The 19,774-nt window shown below is 39.0% G+C and overlaps 3 protein-coding genes across 4 annotated transcripts; 2 read left to right on the top strand and 1 right to left on the bottom strand.

Moving 5' to 3' along the window:
• Window positions 1-1,614: 1,614 nt before the first annotated feature.
• LOC130980012 (uncharacterized) lies at window positions 1,615-2,343 on the top strand. The gene has a single exon (XM_057903603.1). It carries the CDS (start codon window positions 1,615-1,617, stop codon window positions 2,341-2,343), a length of 729 nt encoding a protein of 242 aa, XP_057759586.1.
• Window positions 2,344-14,779: 12,436 nt separating this feature from the next.
• LOC130970317 (ATP-dependent Clp protease ATP-binding subunit CLPT2, chloroplastic-like) lies at window positions 14,780-18,110 on the top strand. Of its 2 annotated transcripts, none has more exons than XM_057896483.1 (5): window positions 14,780-15,131; window positions 15,210-15,248; window positions 15,335-15,444; window positions 16,284-16,463; window positions 17,665-18,110. In XM_057896483.1, the coding sequence occupies exons 1-5, from the start codon at window positions 14,866-14,868 to the stop codon at window positions 17,820-17,822; spliced, it is 753 nt and encodes a 250-aa protein (XP_057752466.1). In that variant the 5' UTR covers window positions 14,780-14,865; the 3' UTR covers window positions 17,823-18,110. The 2 variants fall into 2 exon arrangements, with proteins under 2 accessions (XP_057752466.1, XP_057752390.1); XM_057896407.1 differs by having other exon boundaries at window positions 15,332-15,444.
• A 155-nt stretch (window positions 18,111-18,265) lies between these two features.
• LOC130970237 (protein DETOXIFICATION 56-like) lies at window positions 18,266-19,774 on the bottom strand. Its single transcript, XM_057896287.1, has one exon. It carries the CDS (start codon window positions 19,690-19,692, stop codon window positions 18,286-18,288), a length of 1,407 nt encoding a protein of 468 aa, XP_057752270.1. The 5' UTR covers window positions 19,693-19,774; the 3' UTR covers window positions 18,266-18,285.

Below are 19,774 nucleotides of genomic sequence, written 5' to 3'. Positions count from 1 at the left end.
CGTCCTTTTCATTTTGCGATCTACACGTACGCGCGAGACATGCGTACGCGTCGATGGAGATTTTGTTCAGCCATGCCAACGTGCCAATTGCTTATGTGCCAATCCAGCAACACGCATCCACGCGTGCGCACGAGCCACGCGTGCGTGTCGATGCTAAAGCTCCAAAGCTCCAATTTCCATGTTCCTTTTGCTTATGCATGCTTCCTTCCTCTCTTCTAGTACATTCTTGCCATGTAACTTCAAAAATCACTTAACACACAAATCATGACATCGAATGATAATAGAAGGGGATTAAAATGTGGCATAATTGAGGCCAAAGAAGCATATTTTCAATCATGAAGAAAAATTAGAAAGGAAACACAAAACCATGCATTATGTATGAATAAGTGTGAAAGAATATTGATAAAACCCCTAAATTCCACACAAGATGAACCCTAAAAATGGGGTTTATCAAGTATCCCACTCGCATCCTTTTAGATCACAAGAGTGTGTCCGACACTATATCCGTGGGTAGTGTGCCCGGCACTATATCCGTGGGGGGATCCCACTTTCTATTTGTAACTAAAAGGTGGCATCTCCATGGAGATGTGTCGGGTTGGCAGTTGAACCGACAATGTGATATCACAACCAAACAGGACAGTCATTCATCATGTGCATATTCTATCTATTTGTTTGCTTTGCCGACTTGTATTGTTTGCCTAGGTGTTTAACATGCCTAAATGCTTATTGAATTACTTGATATACATGCTTATACTTGTGCTTTACTTGCATTGTTATTATCTGTGTATTCTACTAGAATTGAAGAGGTTCGGAAGGAGGTGGCGATGGGATCGCATGGCGGTTTGGCTGGCGAAGGCTATGGGACAGCGGAGAATTATTTGATTTGGAATCCACTAAGTTAGATTGCCCTTTTTCATCGTGGTTTTAAAGTTAATGTTTTAAATTTACTTATGGTTTAAGCTTGAATCTTGTGATGGATATGAAGTTTTAAGATTGCCTCTAGCATCCCGGAGTCTTATATCTTACATCAATGGGCACTGTTACCATACTGAGAACCTCCAGCTCTCATTCCATACTCTGTTATTATTTTTCAGATGCAGGTCACAACCAACCTTAGTGAGTTGCCTGATGGTGACAGAGCGGAGGATCCTGCTATGTTTTGAAAGTCTTTTGGTTTATTTTGTGTAGATCTCTCATTTTTGTATTTATCTATGCCTTCGAGGCTTACTTTGAGAGAAATATTGTATAAACTGCTTTACTTTCAAAAGCTCTGTATTGTCTGTATATAACTAGCCAGCTTAAACTTCGTGAGTTGCGGCTAGATACTTATGATTATTATACTCCTATATCTATATATGTCTAGATATTTTTATGTATATCTTGTGCCTTAAGTTTGTAGCTTCGTGTGAACGCTTTGCGCTTTTCACACTCTGTTTTTGAGCTTAATTCTTCATCGGGCTTCTAAAATTATTATTTCTTTCTATATACATATATATAGACATGTACTAGGTTTAGAATTATCGTAACCATTGATTAGCCTTTGCTTTACGACGCGAAGTAAGGCTTATGGTAATTAGAGTGTTACATTTAGTGGTATCAGAGCGGTTTTTTCTCATGAGCCTGAGAGATGGACCAATTGTGCTTCATCGATTATTTGGTGTAGATAGGAGCCCTAATGGCTACTGCGGACGAGGTCGGACGTGTTCACGAGGAGAGAGTGGAAATGAACAACCTGCCAATAACCATGCCACGTTTATGGTGGCGATGACCAATTTTGCTAATACCATTGAGGCAAATGCTGCTGCGACTTTGCAAGCTATGCCGAGGTTAGGTCAACCAGCGGGAAACGAAAATAGTAATGGAAACGGGAATAATAATGGGGAAGGAAATGGTAATGACTTGGGAGGTGCTCCAATGACCTTGGCTTCATTTCTCAAGGTTCATCCACCGACTTTTAGAGGCTCGACCAACTCAACTGAAGCAGACAATTGGTTCCAAGCTATGGAGCATACACTACAGACTCAACATGTCCCAGCTAACCAATACGTGGAATTTGGGGCCTATCAACTGTTAGGTGTGGCACAACATTGGTGGAAAGGAGAGTGCCAGGTGCTACAATTTTCGAATGCTGAGATTCCTTGGGACGTGTTTCAAATATTGTTCTATAGGAAATATTTCTTGGAGTCGATGAGAGAAGTAAAGGAGTTAGAGCTTGTGCAGTTGAAGCAAGGCTCTTTGTCTGTGGCGGATTACACTAGTTGGTTCGAGGAGCTCTGTAGGTTCTCTAGGGTGTGTCAAGGTGCCCCAGAGTCCTATGAGAGCTGGAAGTGCATTAAGTACTAAGGAGGCTTGAAGGATACCATTATGACTGCTATGGCTCCTTTGGACATTTGGATCTTTTCCGAGCTTGTGAACAAGGCGAGGGTTGTGGAAGAGAATGCAAAGAAATTTGCTTCATCAAGGGACACTTATGTGGGAAACAACAACCGTAGGCGAGGAAAATATTTTCAACCTAGAGCTCAGAGCTTCAAGAGAGGAGGACATGCACCTCAAGGTAAATGGGCTTTAGGCAAAATACTTATGATCAGTACCATCAGGTAAGAGGTAGAGGTAATCAGAATAAGACATCTCTGGATTTAATGTGTGATCATTGAGGACATTTTCATCCGAATGACTCGTGCAAGTTGGGTATAGGTGGATGCTTCACATGTAGACTACCTGGACATATGGCGAAGGATTGCTCTTGTAGGAGGAACCCGAATACGGATCAGAATCAACACCAAGGGCAGGTATTTGCTGTGAACGCCCAGGGTGCTACTAAGGCAGATCCGTTGATGAGAGGTATATGTTTAATTGGTGGTAAAATGTTGATTGCATTATAAGATACTGGAGCTTTACATTCATTTATCGCTTTTGATAAGGTTGAGGAACTAGGATTGAAAGTGTGAAAGTTAGCATTCGATTTGCATGTGCAGACCTCGTATAGACAATTGTGACTAAGTCAGGCTATAGGCAAGTAGGTTTCAAGCTTGAGAATAGAGAATTTGTTCACGACTTAATCTGTTTGCCAATGGTTGGGTTGGAGATGATTTTGGGATTGGATGTCAAAGAATCGAGTTTTGTTGGATTGGTTTGAGCGATCGATTCGGTTTATACCGGAAGGAGAAAGTGGAGCAATGGTAGCTGAGGGTTATTACCTGAACTCTGTAGTGGTGAACTGTAGTAAGGAATAGTGTCGGGGTTATATGTTGTTGGCTACAAATGCGTTAGGTGATGATCAGAGGATAGATCAAATTCAAGTAGTTAGGGAGTTTTCAGAAGTATTCCCGGAAGATATTCTTGAATTTTCACCTCAAAGAAAAATTGAATTCGCAATTGACTTGGTGCCGAGAGCCGGAGCAGTGTCGATTGCGCCGTATAGAATGGCTCTGATAGAGCTGGCAGAATTAAAGACTTAGTTGGAAGAGCTTCTGAATAAGAGGTTCATTTGACCGAGTGTATCTCTGTGGGGAGCGCCATTTTTATTGGTGAAGAAGAAGGATGGGGGAATATGACTTTGCGTGGACTACCGATAGTTGAATAAAGTGACCGTGAAGAACAAGTATCTGTTGCCGAGGATAGAAGACTTAATGGATTAGTTGCAAGGAGCTAGGGTGCTTTCCAAGATTGATCTGAGATTTGGTTACCACCAGATAAGGGTGAAGGAGGATGACATTCCAAAAACTGTGTTTAGGATGCGCTATGGACATTACGAGTTTGCGATGATGGCCTTTGGGTTGACGAATGCACCTACTGTGTTCATAGATTATATGAACAAAGTTTTTCGTCCCTTTTTGGACAAATTCTGGGTGGTATTCATAGACGATATTTTAGTTTACTCAAAGACGACGGAAGAACATGAAGAGCACTTAAGAATTGTGTTGCAAATCTTGAAGGAACGAAAATTGTATGCTAAGTTGTCCAAATGCGAGTTCTGGAAGGTGGAAGTGAAGTTCTTAGCTCATGTGGTGAGAAAAAGAGGAATAGTCGTAGATCCTTTGAAAGTAGAGGCAGTGATGGAATGGGAGAGACCAACTACGGTGACGGAGGTTAGAAGTTTCTTGGGCTTGGTCGGATACTACCGAAGATTCATTGAGGGATTTTTCCGGATTGCATTACCGATGACTAAGTTAACTCGGAAGGAGGTACTGTTTGTGGACGTCGGAGTGTGAAGAAAGTTTTTAGACTTTGAAAGAGAAATTAACGTCAGCACCTGTTTTGATTTTACTGGAACCGCACAAACCATTTGAAGTTTACTGTGATGTTTCATTGAAGGGTTTGAGTTGCGTGTTGATGCAACAGTGAAACGTGGTGGCTTACACATCGCATCAGCTGAGACCACATGAGGTAAATTACCCAACACATGACTTGGAATTAGCGGCGATTGTGTTTGCATTGAAGATTTGGAGGCACCACTTGTACGGAGTGAGGTTTAGCGTCTTTTCTTATCATAAGAGTCTCAAGTACATCTTTGATCAGAAAGAACTCAATATGCGTCAAAGGAGGTGGATGGAGCTTTTAAAGGATTATGATTTTAAACTAAGTTATCACCCTGGAAAGGCGAACCTGGTGGCAGATGCATTGAGTCATAAGTCCTTGGCGATTGCTTGGATGAGGATCAAAGAAGAGGAGTTAGTAGATAAGTTTGCGGAACTAAAGTTGGATATTAGTAGAATTTCCGGAAGAGCTTGTCTGAATCAATTGCAAATTTCAAGTACCTTTAAGTCAGAGATTCACAGGGCTCAGCAAATTGAGCAAGAACTTCAGCAATTATTTCAACCGGTTGGCAAGAAGAGGCATGGAAAATTTACAAAGGACGATGAAGGGTTGTGGAGGTATAAGGGGAGAATTTGTGTGCCAGATGTCAGAAGTTTGAGACAAAAGTTGTTGTCGGAAGCTCACAACAGCAGGTTTTCTATTCATCCAAGGAGTACGAAGATGTACTATAATTTAAAGAAGATGTTCTTGTGGCCTGGGATGAAGAATGACGTAGATACAATTGTATCTAAGTGTTTGACGTGTCAGAAGGTGAAGATAGAGCACCAGAGACCATCGGAAATATTACAGCCACTTGAGATTCTTCAATGGAAGTGGGAAGAAATTGCAATGGATTTTGTGACCGGTTTACCGAGGACTAGGTTGGGATTTGATACATTTTGGGTGATTGTGGATCATTTAACCAAGTCCGTTCATTTCCTGCCTGTCTGAGTGAACTATTCTATGGAGGAATTAGTGAGATTGTACATAAAGGAGATTGTCAGGTTGCACGGTCTGCCATCGAGCAGAATGTCGGACCGTGATCCTCGATTCACATCAAGGTTTTTTGGGAGCTTCCCAAAGAGCTTTCGGTACGAGACTATGTCTCAGCATGGCATATCATTCGCAAATGGATGGACATTTGGAATGGGCTAGTCAGACGTTGGAGGATATGCTAAGAGCGTGTGTTTTGGATCAACTGAAAAGTTGGGATTGTTACATGCCATTGGTGGAGTTTGCGTACAACAACAGCTTTCATGCGAGCATTGGAATGGCTCCGTATAAGGTTTTGTATGGACGGAAGTGCCAATCTCCATTGTGCTGGTATGAAACTGGTGAAGCAAGTGTTTTGGGTCCTGATTTGGTAGAAGAGACTACTGAGAAGATTAAAAAGATTCGAGCAAGGATTTTAACTGCACAGAGCCGACAGAAGAGTTATGCGGATCAGAGAAGGAAACTGTTGGAATTTGAAGTGGGAGAGCATGTATTTTTGAGGATTACTCCGACAACTGGGATTGGAATAGCAATTAAGACCAAGAAGCTGAATCCAAGATTCATTAGACCGTTTGAGATTTTGAAGCAATTCGAGCCGGTGGCATATCAAGTAGCCTTGCCGCCTCACTTGTCTAACTTGCATGACGTATTCCACGTGTCACAATTCCGTAAGTACAAGTCAGATGTGGCTCATGTGTTAGAGCCCGAGTCGGTCGAGTTGAGGGAGAACTTGACGTTTCAAGTAACACCGGTGCGTATTGACGACACTAGTGTGAAGAAAATGCGAGGAAAGGAAGTTCAATTGGTGAAAGTGGCTTGGAAATGAGTAAGAGTTGAAGAACATACTTGGGAATTGGAGTCCGAGATTAGGGGTGTTCACGGTACGGTTTGGTTTGGTTTTGAAGGAAAAAGTTATCCGATCTGAATGCTTAATTTATGTGCAGTGCGGTTTGGATTGAATGAACTTTTTTTGAAAATCCGATCCGATTCGATCTGATTACAAGCGGTTTGGATCGGTTTGGATCTGCGGTTTTTTAAATACAAAATAATAACTTAATTTATAAAGTTATATAACCTGTCCAACAATCCATCATAATAATAAAACACAATCCAACATAATAATAAAACAAAATCTCCATAAAACATTATAAACCAACATGTCCAATTGTCCAACACTCAAACATATTCAACAAGTCTTGATAAAATAATAATTCTTCAGCATCAAAACAACTAACCAAATCTCAACAACACAAAATCAAGTAACATAGCAAAGTCTTAATAAAAACATAACATAAAAAACTCCAAACTGAAAGCTGAAGCACTAATCACTAATCAGATTCATCACCAAAGTCTTCTTCATCTATTTGTTGAGGAATTGGCTCAAGTTCTACAATAAAATATAATAAAATAAATATTAGTAAGTTAAACATATTATCAAATAGTAAAGTTAATCACTATGTGAAGATAAAATAAAACATAATATTAAAGAACATTACCTTTCTCAAGTTTTTCAAATTCTTCAAAAGACTCCTCAAGGTCAATTGGCAATGAATTGGCTCGAAACCAATTTTGTGCACAAATCAAAGCTTCAACAATTTTTGGAGTAAGAGAGCTCCTATATTGATTAAGCATTCTACCTCCAGTGCTAAAGGCGGATTCAGAAGCAACCGTTGACACCGGCATAGCTAGAATATCCATCGCAATTTGACTTAGAACAGGATATTTGTAATTGTTAGAGGTCACTTTCCACCAAGTTAAAATATCAAAACTACTTGGATCAATTGGTTTCTCCAATGATCCCATGAGATATAAATCCACTTCATTTGTGTTGACACTCTCACTTGCTTGTACATCATTTTCAAATGCTGCCGCAAAGCGAACATCATCAAAGGCACTATCATCCATATCCACATCTTGGCTATGTTGTGTAGATTGGTGTGCTTGATCACTATTGAGAGCAACCCTATAGCTGTTAAACAAGTCATTGAATACTTCCTTCACCTTACCACATAAGAAATCAACATCCTCCTTCTCAAACAACCTTTGAAAACTCCACTCAACAAACTTAATCTTGTATCTAAGGTCAAGTACGACAGCAACAAAAATCATCATATTCATGTTTCTCAAGTTACCCCAATATTTATCATGTTTAGCCTTCATTTTTGTAGCCATACCCTTCAGTAATATGTCATTACTATCAGCCCAAGTCTTCAAAGAACTAAGAATTGAACAAAAGTGATGAAAATATGAAGAAGTAGTCACAAATGTAGAACCTGACACTTTTTTTGTTACATCGGAAAAAATCTTCAAAAACCTCATAAAACATCTTGCATTATCCCAATCTTCATTCTTTGGAATGCCCCCTTGCATCATTACAAACTCAGCATCCCTCTCACTTAACCTCTTGAAAGCCTTTTGGAATTTTAAAGCACTATCAAGCATTATGTAAGTGGAATTCCACCTAGTGGGGACATCTAATTGCACACAAGAGCAGTCTTGGATCCTAGCCTCTTTAATGCAACTTTTAAACCTATCCATACGACTAGGAGAAGTACGGACATATCTAACAACATTTCTAATTTTACTAATTGAAGAATGCATATCCTTCAAACCATCATTCACCACCAAGTTCAAGATATGAGTACAACACCTAACATGCAAATGTTCACCTTTTAAAGGATGTGAATTCTAATCTTCTGTTCTACCTTTCAAGTAACAAATGGCAACATCATTTGAACTAGCATTATCAACTGCGATGCTAAAGACTCTACTTATTTCCCAATTCAAAAGACATTTTTCTATCTTCCTACCAATTGTTTCACCTTTATGATTCTTAATGAGACAAAAGTTAAGAATTCTCTTTTGCAACTTCCAATCTTGATCAATAAAATGTGCAGTGAGGCAAAGATAGTTTAGATTTTGTACAAAAGTCCAACAATTAGTGGTCAAATACACACTTTGATTTGAGTTTATAAAGACACTATTCAACTTATATTTTTCATTCATACACAAGTTCTAACAATCCATAGCAACTGAAATTCTGCTCGGAATATGGAGTTTTGGCTGTAAAACACTCATGAAATAATGAAATCCTTCCTCTTCGACAAATCTAAAAGGCAACTCATCTATGATTATCATTCTAGTTAGAGCTTGTCTACATAAATCAGGATCAAATGATAAAGCAGTCAAACAATTACCCAGCCTATTTTCTTCTTTTTTAAGTTGCTGCATAACAAGTGTTTGTTTTGTGGGATCAAGTGAATCTTTTGGAAATTTTCTACACTAACTCAACAAGTGACTTTTAAGATTGCTAGTACCATTTTTATGTGAATTAGTCGCATAAGATGCTCCACACCACTTACATATAGCCCTAGGTTTGGGACCACTATCATCTTTTTTAAAATGCTCCCAAGTCCAAGATCTAGGTCTAACAGGTTTTTTAGTGTTACATGTACCTTATTCCTCAGACTGACCAGGATTAGGTGACTCATCAGCAACATTTGCTTTGCCTCTCCTCTTCTTAGATCTAGTTCCTTCATTGTTCTGATCACTGTGCGCCGGCAGTGGCGGCAGCGATGGTGATTGCGTCTACGTCTGAGTTTGTGGCTGCGATTGCTGTTGTAGAGGCGGTATTGACTCTGACTGTCCTGAAGATCTGACTGATTCAAAAGTGGATGGAGTAGCACTGGTAAATCCTTGGTCGCTACTTTGAACATCCTCTCCTCTTCTTAGATCTAGTTCCTTCATTGTTCTGATCACTGTGCGGCGGCAGTGGCGGCAGCGATGGTGATTGCGTCTACGTCTGAGTTTGTGGCTGCGATTGCTGTTGTAGAGGCGGTATTGACTCTGACTGTCCTGAAGATCTGACTGATTCAAAAGTGGATGGAGTAGCACTGGTAAATCCTTGGTCGCTACTTTGAACATCCTGTGATAACAAAGAATAATTAATCAGTTTATGTTATTTTAATATTTTTCTCAATTAATTAACATATTGAGTTGTTACTAACATACACATTACACAAGAAAAAAATTACCTCAGAATATAAAGCTGACATTGTTGACCTTCGAATTGAAAGCTAAAATCAACCGAACAAATATAAAATCTGCAGAAGATAAAAAAATAGAATTCAATTTCAATCAACAAGAACAAAATACCTAATTTAATACAAAATTGAAATTAAACAAAATCTTAGAACAATAGAACAAAACAAAATAAATAAAAGCAAGTAAAAATATACCTTGAACAGTTTATCAAGTAAAAATTAAAATTAAAAAATAACTTGAAAAAAAAAAATAAACAAAATCTTAAAAACAAAAAAAAAAATAAAAAAGAAAAATACCTTGAAGAAGAGGCAGCGGCAAAGAGGAGGAGGAGCGCGTCAGAAGAAGAGGCGATGAATGGCATCATTCAGAAGAGGAGCGGCGGACGGCGTCGGTGTGTGTCAATGAGAGTGACTGAGAGTGAGTGATGCTGTGATGGTGAGAGTGAGTGATACTGTAATGGTGAGAATGAAGAACGAAGACTAAGAGAGCGAGAGAGGGCAGAGGGGTTTCTTTCTTTAGATTAGGGTTTCAAACATTTGGGGAAGCAGCGCTAGTGACCTAGTGTGCTACGGTAAGGGTATTATTATTATTATTATTATTTGTAATATATGCGGTTCGGTTCGATTGTGCAGAGTGGAACCGCAAACCGAACCGAACCGCAATAAAACCGATCCAAAATCCAAAAAATATCCAAAATAAAGCAGTTTAATTCAGTTTTCGGTTTTGGATCGGTCTGAGTTTTACGGTTTTTTTTGGACCGGTTTGGATCTGAACACTCCTATCCGAGATGCGGAAGGATTATCGTGGGTTATTCTCAGGTAATCACTAAATTTTGGAGATAAAATTTCTTATTTAGTGGGGAAATGTAAGAATCACGACTAATTAATCGCTTAATTTAATTTAAATTAACTACCCAAAATAGGATCCAAAAATTTAGAATATTAATTAGGAAGTTTAAATATGATATTCGAACTCAATAGATTTTTCTGAGTTAGAAAATTACAAAAAATCGCACAAAAATGCGAGCCGTTAAATTAACCGGCAGTACCGGTTTAAATCGGTCTGGTACTATGCGAGAATAATAAAAACAATAGAAAACCTTAGAAAAACATTTAGAATTGAAAACCGGGCATTAATTTTAAAGGTTTGGCCAGAAATTGGGCCAAAAACGCTAACAGGTTGGACTGGGCCCAAGTTGGGCCCGAGCCCAACACATATAACCCAATTAATGAACTTGACTCAGCCACAAAACACAACACATGCAGCTGAAATGGGAAGAAGGAGAGAAACCCTCTATTGACAATATTCACCTCAAACTTTCCAAGCTCATAACTTGAGTTACGGAGCTCCGATCGCCGCACCAATTGCGGCCACAGGATCACCACAAAGAGAAAATCTTGATTTCCCTCTTAGCCTTTCCTTCCGAAAATTCAAAAATCTAGGCTTTAGATTTTGTGTTTTTAATTGTTTAGGTGGTGTCTAAGGTTGGGCTATTAGTGGTTTGTACTCCAAACACCATCGAAAAAGGTAAGCTTTCTCTTATCTCTTGTGAAATTGTGTATTTAGAAACCCTAGGTATTGATTTTATGAATTAATTGTGCATAGCTTGATAAATTGTGATAATTGGGAGCATTTGGAGTTGAATTGGTGGCTTGGTTTGAGCTTGGTGTGACCAATTGGTGATTTTGTGCATAATAAAAATCGGCCAAGGTATAGTTTCGATTTTCTCTATTTAAAATGTAATATTTCTGGAGTGACCCATAGGATAAGTTTGGATTGAATAGATTGTTGGATTCGATAATGTATGATGGTGTTGTTGATTTAATGAATTATGATGTTTCACCTTGATATTATTATTCATTATTAAAATGAGGCTTGAATTTGATGATTTGGAGTGTTTATAGTAAATTTTGATGCTTAATTATGTTGGTGAAAGTTGAGGATAGTGGAATGATGCATTGAGTGAGAATTTGTGGATGAAATGAGTGAAATTGTATGCTGGTATGATAAAGAATGACATAGAAGGTGCATGAGTAACATTTAGTCAATTTGAAACTATTTTGGGTGTAGGATATTTGGTTTTGATTGCGTTTTGGTTGTGAATTTTGGAAAGTTGAGAACCTTGTTATTTTTGGTAAAAACTAGTTTTTGTTGAACTTTCACAGATCATAACTTGAGCCTCAAAGCTTGAAATTGAATGAAATTTGTTTTAAATTAAAGATTGCTTTGAGATCTTTAAATTGATATAAAGTTTAAAGAAAATAGATTTTTATAGAGGAAGTTATGACTGTTTGAAGTTTAGTGCCAAAAACTGAATTCTGCAACATTTGAAATTTTTCTAAGTCTAGTGTGGGCTGCATATGCGACAGGGGCCACACGACGCGACCAACCCATTCGGGTTGGGTAACTCGCGTATGCAAAAACTGCCTGCGTATGCGAGCTAACAGATTTTCAACCCTTGCGTACGCGACACAGTGCACGTGACGCGACCAAACCATTCGGGTTGGGCCACTCACGTACGCGAGGCACTGCATGCGTACGCGAGCTATCAAAAGTGAAGCCTTTGCATACGCAAATCTTAACACACGACGCGAGCAACCCATTTGTGTTGGGACACTCGCGTACGTGAGTAGGTAATTGCGTACGCGACCACCCCTTTTTCACCAGCATGCGTACGTGAGGCAGGGGCTTGCATACGCGAGACCCCTGTCTTCCTAAAACATGATTTTTCTCTATTTTCAAAGGTTCTCCTACCTTCCAAACTTCTTAAGTTTCCGTTTAAGAGTAATATCTTGTAGATGGACATAAGGGCCAATAGAATAGGATGACTTAAATAGTGAATTTTAAGTGAAATTAGAAAATGGAGGCTTAGGTTTCTTGAGTACTAAGGACTGAATTAGTTGAGTAAGATGGTGAAGCATTGTAGTGACAGTTAATGATACGAATTGTGGAAGTGGTGAACTAATGAGTACTGACTAAACTAGTTTCTGAAAACCATTGAATTACTGTTTATACTGAGATTGATAAGACGCCATGCGCCTAGCAAGGACGGTTGGTTAATCCCGCTTGTCGTGGTCGCGGCGGTGGCGTAAAGACAGTTGGTTTATCCCGCTTACGTTGAGATGTGAGGTCTGAGGCAGAGTATCCCGCTCACATCCTTTTGGATCACAAGAGTGTGCCCGACACTATATCCGTGGGTAGTGTGCCCGACACTATATCCGTGGGGGGATTCCACTTTTTATTCGTGACCGAAAGGCGACATCTCCTTGGAGATGTGTCGGGTTGGCAGTTGAACCGATAATTTGATATCACAACCAAATAGCACAGGCATTCATCATGTGCATATTCTATCTGTTAGTTTGCTTTGCTGACTTGTATTGTTTGCCTAAGTGTTTAACATGCCTAAATGCTTATTGAATTACTTGATATACATGCTTATACTTGTGCTTTACTTGCATTGTTATTATCTGTGTATTCTACTAGGATTGAGGAGGTTCGGAAAGAGGTAGCGATGGGATAGCATGGCAGTTAGGCTGGCAAAGGCTGTGGGACAACGGAGAATTATTAGATTAGGAATCCACTAAGTTAGTTTACCCTTTTTCATTGTGGTTTTAAAGTTAATATTTTAAATTTACTTATGGTTTAAGCTTGAATCTTGTGATGGATATGAAGTTCTAGGATTGCCTCTGGCGTCCCGGAGTCTTATATCTTACACCATTGGGCACTGTTACCATACTAGAGCATCTGATTTTCATTCCGTACTCTGTTGTAGTTTTTCAGATGCAAGTCGCAACCCACCTTGGTGAGTTGCCTGATGGTGACAGAGCAGAGGATCCTTGCTATGTTTTGGAAGTCTTTTGGTTTATTTTGTGTAGATCTCTCACTTTGTATTTATCTATGCCTTCGAGGCTTACTTTGAGAGAAATATTGTATAAACTGTTTTGCTTTCAAAAACTCTGTATTGTCTATATATAACTAGTCGGTTTAAATTCCGCGAGCTGCGGCTAGATCCTTATGATTATTAAACTCCTATTTATCTGTATATGTCTTGATATTTGTATGTATATCGTGTGCCTTAAGTTTGTAGCTTCGTGTGAACGCTTTGCGCTTTTCAAACTCTGTTTTTGAGCTTAATTCTTCGTCGAGCTTCTAGAATTAATATTTCTTTGTGTGTGTGTGTGTGTGTGTGTGTGTGTGTGTGTGTGTGTGTGTGTGTACTAGCTTTAGAATTGTCGTAACCTTTGATTAGCCTTTGCTTTACGACGTGAAGTAAGGTTTAGGGTAATTAGGGTGTTACAATTTACAACTAAGAAGAGCAAACTCGTCGCTCATTTATCTAATCCGATTAGTATGAATTGCAAATATAAAAAGTTTTTGCGGCAAATTCTCCTATACAGAGTTTCTCTCACTTTTGCATATTCTCACAGGGTCTTTATAGGACCATGTGTGTGTTTGTGTGTGTGTGTGTACTAGCTTTAGAATTGTCGTAACCTTTGATTAGCCTTTGCTTTACGACGTGAAGTAAGGTTTAGGGTAATTAGGGTGTTACAATTTACAACTAAGAAGAGCAAACTCGTCGCTCATTTATCTAATCCGATTAGTATGAATTGCAAATATAAAAAGTTTTTACGGCAAATTCTCCTATACAGAGTTTCTCTCACTTTTGCATATTCTCACAAGGTCTTTATAGGACCACATTACTTTCCTCACCATAAACGATTCCTTATTTTTGGTCGTAGGTACCAAATTGAAACATATTTAGTCTTCTATTTTTGGAATTAACAAACGGGATGTAAGCCGAGAAACATGTTTATTCATTTGTTTATTTTTTTTGGTTACCTATGACATCTCCCAATCCGATAGGTCAAAAATTAATCCGTCGCGGATTTAAGTTCCGTTTAAGGGTCTGTCGCTAGCCAATGAGTTGCTGCATGCACAAGGCGGAATTCGAACCCCTAACACTTGTTTAAGCAGACGAATGAACTGACTACTCGACTCATCCAAATTGATTAAAAACATGTTTATTTATTACCGGAATTTCATTGACGAGGTGTGCGGATATCTTTCACTTTTTTTTTTGTGGTTTTGGTCTTGATTTCTTTCACTGTATGTTGGACCTTTTTTGTTCATTGTTTACCATAATGTTTAGGTTAAGTCTTTTTTCTATTGGTAATTGAGAGATTAGGGATTTTGTAAGATTATAATTTTTTTTTTTGGACACGCTGTAACGTCATATATCGATAGCAGTAGCACTTTGAGTACATTGGGTATGTCAGGAACGATTTAGGTTACTCACGGGCCCCAGTACCCTTCTGTCTTTATGGCCATATTTTAGCCCAATTTCCATACACAGGAAGTCTCCAAAAAAATAAGAAGAAAGGGTGAGGTTTGACTGTCTGAGTTGATGTTTCTATATACGACGCCGTATGAGGGGTTGTGTAGTGTTTCTATTTTCAACTGCCAAAAAGAAAAAAGAATTCAACTTTCTATCTATCATCAAGGTGAGTGTTCGCAGCAACTGAAATAGAAGAAATGGCGGCTGCTGCTGCTGCTAATGCTACTGCGCACTCCTTCTCGAAAGTTCTGGCAACCAATCTACCACGTCAGAATAAACTCCATTACAGAGAACTTTCAGCTCAGGCGATTACGCCGAGACCACTCAAGCGCTCGTTTCTCGGCGCCAAGCTATTCTGCGTTCAGCCTTGCACCCTAACACCTCAATTCGTGTCTTGTTGCAACACCAATCGCCGGCGCCACCCTCTCGCTTCCACCGCCATCTCCTTCAGCCTCCCCACCGCGTAAGCCCTTTCTCTCTTTCTTCTCTTCGGTTCTCCCCAATTCTCCAAGTTATCGAGTTGTTCAGATTTGTTGTGCAGAAATCCAGAGCGAGTTTCTTCGGTTGACAACGTTCCCAAGTGAGTATCTCCAAATATAACCCACTATTATTTTTATATTTATTTTGATTGGCATTGTTTGGTTGGTTGTGTTTTGATGAGAGGAGATGGTCTGGGAAGGCTATAAAGTCATTCGCGATGGGAGAGTTGGAGGCTAGGAAATTGAAGTATCCCACTACGGGGACCGAAGCCCTTATAATGGGAATTCTCATTGAAGGTAATAATATCATTTCCTTCTCTCCAATTTCCCTTTTTTGATTGCATTTTCATATACCATTCCTCATAATATTTGCTTATCTTCTGTTGCATTCAAGGGCTTGTTACCATAATCGCTGCCACAATATTGCACGGCGGCAGTTGCAGCTGCATTTGGTACAATTTTTCATATCATAAGAGAACTGCACCTGTGACTGCAGCTGCAATTTAAAATCGATTCTTGGTTTAGGGTATCGTTTTGGGATACAACGTTATTCCTCCACTAGATGAAAATTGAGATAGATAAATGTGCAGGGCCTTGAAATTTTGGATAACAGCTTGGTTTAGTCATGTTAGTCCTGAAATAGGAGAGTATTGTTAAATTGTGCTAATCATGTCAGGTTCTATAATTTAATTTTCGATTTATTTTACCATTTAGCCATCTAATTTCTTGTGCTTCTATTTTCCTCCTTTCTCACTTTTTTCACTGCCTGTTCTCTTTGATAGAATTAGAATCTTATCTGACAACTATAGTTGGAAAGTCATCTACTTAGTTTGTATTCAAAACACTTATGGAGTTAATTCCCTCCCCAAACAAATTCAAGGGATCAAAGATACTTTATCTGTCTGAGTGACTTCATTTGAGCTGGAAAATCCCACTGTTGCAAGTTGCAATGTACGTCCCATCTAAAGGCACTCATTTATATATGCACCCCACAACATACATTCTCTTGTGTTTATGCCTTTATGGCATTTCTTATGTTTCAGTGTATTCTAGTTATTTGCATCCCTTGCAATGTTACTATGTCTTTCAATTTTATCTTTAGATGCCAAAGTGACAGATCTTTTTCCGGGCTGTAGGAACTAATGTAGCTGCTAAATTTTTGCGAGCGAATGGGATTACACTTTTTAAAGTGCGTGATGAAACTGTGAAGTTGCTCGGGAAAGCTGATAGGTTTTTCTTCAGCCCTGAGCATCCTCCATTGACTGAAGAAGCCCAGAGGGCCCTTGATTGGGCGGTTGATGAAAAATTAAAATCTGGTTAGTTCTCACCCTTTTCTTATCCGTTGTTATTTTTTGAATGCTTCTTGTGTTCCCAATATAATTTATGCATTCCTAGTTTTGTATTTGAAATATAAGTTGCTTGAGGTTTAAATTTTGTTTAGTTTGATAGTTTGTTTTGTTTCACTCTCTGTCTTTGTCTCTGTCTCTGTCTCTGTCTCTGTCTCTGTCTCTGTCTCTCTGTCTCTCTCTCTCCAACATTTAGTTTGGTAGTTTGTTCTGTTTCCCAATTATTATTATAAGGAGAGATGTCTGATGTAGGATCAACATGACATTGCACTAACCAGTAACCCATGCTGTGTATGGAACCTGATACTTTTAGGCCCTGCTTGCTCATTTTATATTTATGATTTGTGTAAAAATGTTCACTTTTGGGGTTTAGGATCTAAGTAAATTACATAGATAAAATTCACAAGAGAACAGAATGTGGTAATAGTTGAGTTTGCCTGGTACATTTTTATGTTTCCTCCATCAGAGGTATTGCCCATGATTCTAGTTCATTCAGTTATTTTCTATGAAATGACAGATTTGTTTGTAATAGCTGTCAAAATTTTCTTTTGCAGTTCACTGATAATTTATTTAGTTTATAAATTGTCTTTCTGACTTTAATAATAAATGAGACCACAATACAATCATGATCTTTGATTAAAACCAGTGTAAATCCCCTTTGGAGTCTTGATGAATTTAAGAATGATTTCGTTTGATTTTAACTTATATTTAGAATTGCGTATCTTTCTAATGGTTAACCAAAAACCATTTTTGATTCCCTAAAGTGCTGACACATTTTTTTTGCATCATATTTACGGTTAACTGTAGACGGTGTTTGCTTATTAGAAAAGTCTTGTTATAATGTGATGATGGTCTTAATCATATTCCTTTTTTTGCTAAAAAGAAAAGAAAAGAATGCACGTGTTTGCTTTTAGTTACTTGTCCACATGTTTTGTATTTCATTGCTATGTTGGATACAAGTAACAAATTATTCAATATTTCTAGAAAACAACTTCCATTACAGGTATATAGTGCTTTTGTATACATTTTCAAGGATAATATCCTTTTGCAATATTTTCTTATTTGCCAATAATTGGGATTCATCAAATGATATGATTCCCATCTACTGTTCTATCCACAAAGCTATAAGACATTAAATAACATATTTCCTAAATCCATCTTTGACTTGCAGGTGATGGTGGTGAAATAACCACAGCCCATATACTTCTTGGGGTTTGGTCTGAAGTGGAATCCCCTGGTCATAAGATATTGTCCATCCTTGGCTTTAATGATGAAATAGCTAAAGAGCTGCAATCATTAATTTCTAAACCCGGTTTCAAGGATGATTGATGTTGAGCTTTTAGATCTATGAAAAAATAAATTTGATTTGAGTGTATTGTGATAATTAATTTGATGTAATTGTATAATAGTTGGATAAACGGGCTTTTTATGCCCTGTTGGTTAATTTACTAGTTTCCAAAGATGAAGTCCCACTCACTGTATCCACTGATAACTTTTGGAGGATTCACCTTTTTCAATAGTTTTTAGGGAAAAAACAATGTGTTGTTTCTCATTTTCATTGGATACCAAGTTGATTGGATGAGGTAGGTTCTACACCTGATCTAATTGTTGAGAAAAGTTGGTTTTTTGCCCAAGAAATGGTGAGGAAAAAGTTAGTTTTTTATACAAGAAAATCCTAGATCAAAGAAACACATGGGGTGTTTGAGACGTTTCAAATTTGCTCTCAGCCCCACACCAAATATTTGGAGATATACATGCATTAAATGGGTGATAAGGATGTTAGAATATACTTCTAAACTTCTTCATGGACATGATTTACGTCATGTCTTGGAACTTCCTGCACCTGTGCACAAACCAATATTTGAGCTTTGGCAGCTTCATCCATCCAATTTATTCTTGCAATGAATGTTAATAAAAAAGTAAAGCAGCTAACAACACCAATCAAGAGCCCTACGAACAATCCAGCAAGACCTAGGTGAAGCTTAAACGCAAAAACCAAATCCAAAGGAAGTGCTATGAAATAGAATCCACAAAGATTTGCATACATGCCAAGCCAGGGTCTCGCTGTTCCTCGGACTATGCCACCACAAATATTCAATGGAAAATTGAACACTTCCACGAAAGCCATCAGCAACATCATCTTCTTCACTCCCTTTATAATGCTGGCGTCGTGGCTGAACACTGCACCCCAAGTTCCCCTTGCAGCAACCATTACCAAGCTGCCGATGCTTCCTGTGACGATGGCAATTGCCATGGACACGCATGCTGATCGGTAAGCTTGGCCGGGTTGGTTTGCACCAAGCTCGTTTGAGACACGGGTGGATACAGAGGTGCCTAGAGACAACATCACTGAGTAAAGCAAGTAATCAAAGTTGAGCACTATGGCTAAAACTCCAAGCGATTGCTTCGCATTCGACAAGTGCCCGGCAAGTAAGACAAGAATCTCATAGCACCACCACTCAAGGCATGTGTTGAGGCAGCATGACCCACAAAGCTTGAGAAGCACAATCCAGTCGATGATATTCTGATCCCACCACCCTCCCTCCTTCCACCTGCTTCCATTTCTTTTACTACATTCAAGAATCCAAACATAAGTAGCCAGCAGAATAACAACCACCAAATCGGTTATCCAAACTGCCATCGCGACTCCTCGGAGCCCCATGGCCTTGGAGAGTAGTATGTTAACCGGTACATGAAAAGCGAGCGATATAGCGGAGCAGAACAAGGTAGGCAGGGTAATGCACTGAGAGCTCAAGTATGCTCTCAAGGGACAGAGTAATGAGGTGACAACCAAGTTAGGTAAGAGATAGCTAACATACGATTTGGCGACAATTGCTATTTCTTGTTGCTGGCCAAGGAGAATCAAGATCTTATCAATGTTAAGCCACAAGAAAGATATAGGAATTGTTACCATTAGCAACAAAAGAGTTGTCATAGGAAGGGTCTTGTGAAGGAGCTTAATGTTCTTAGCTCCATGAGCTTGTCCGCAAAGAGGTTCCATGGCGCCACATAGACCATTCAACACGGATAATCCGGTGACATTAGTGAAAGACAAGCCGAGGGCTCCGGCTGCCAGGTTAAGCTCGCCGAGGCGGCTTAAAAAGGCTGTAGTAATGGTTGCCTTGGCAAACCAAGACAAGTTCATGGCCACTAGAGGGAGGGCTATTCCACGCTGAGCTCGAAGCTCCGCGAGCACCATCTTGACAAGAGGATGTTGTGGAGGTGGTGAGGAGGGATGTGACAGTACATGTGGTTGGTTAACCTTATCGGTTATGGTTTGG

This window comes from Arachis stenosperma, chromosome 1 (assembly GCF_014773155.1).
Source record: "Arachis stenosperma cultivar V10309 chromosome 1, arast.V10309.gnm1.PFL2, whole genome shotgun sequence".
Lineage (NCBI taxonomy): Eukaryota > Viridiplantae > Streptophyta > Magnoliopsida > Fabales > Fabaceae > Arachis > Arachis stenosperma.
Note: the sequence above shows the minus strand (reverse complement) of the source record. Positions and strands in the feature narration are given on the sequence as shown.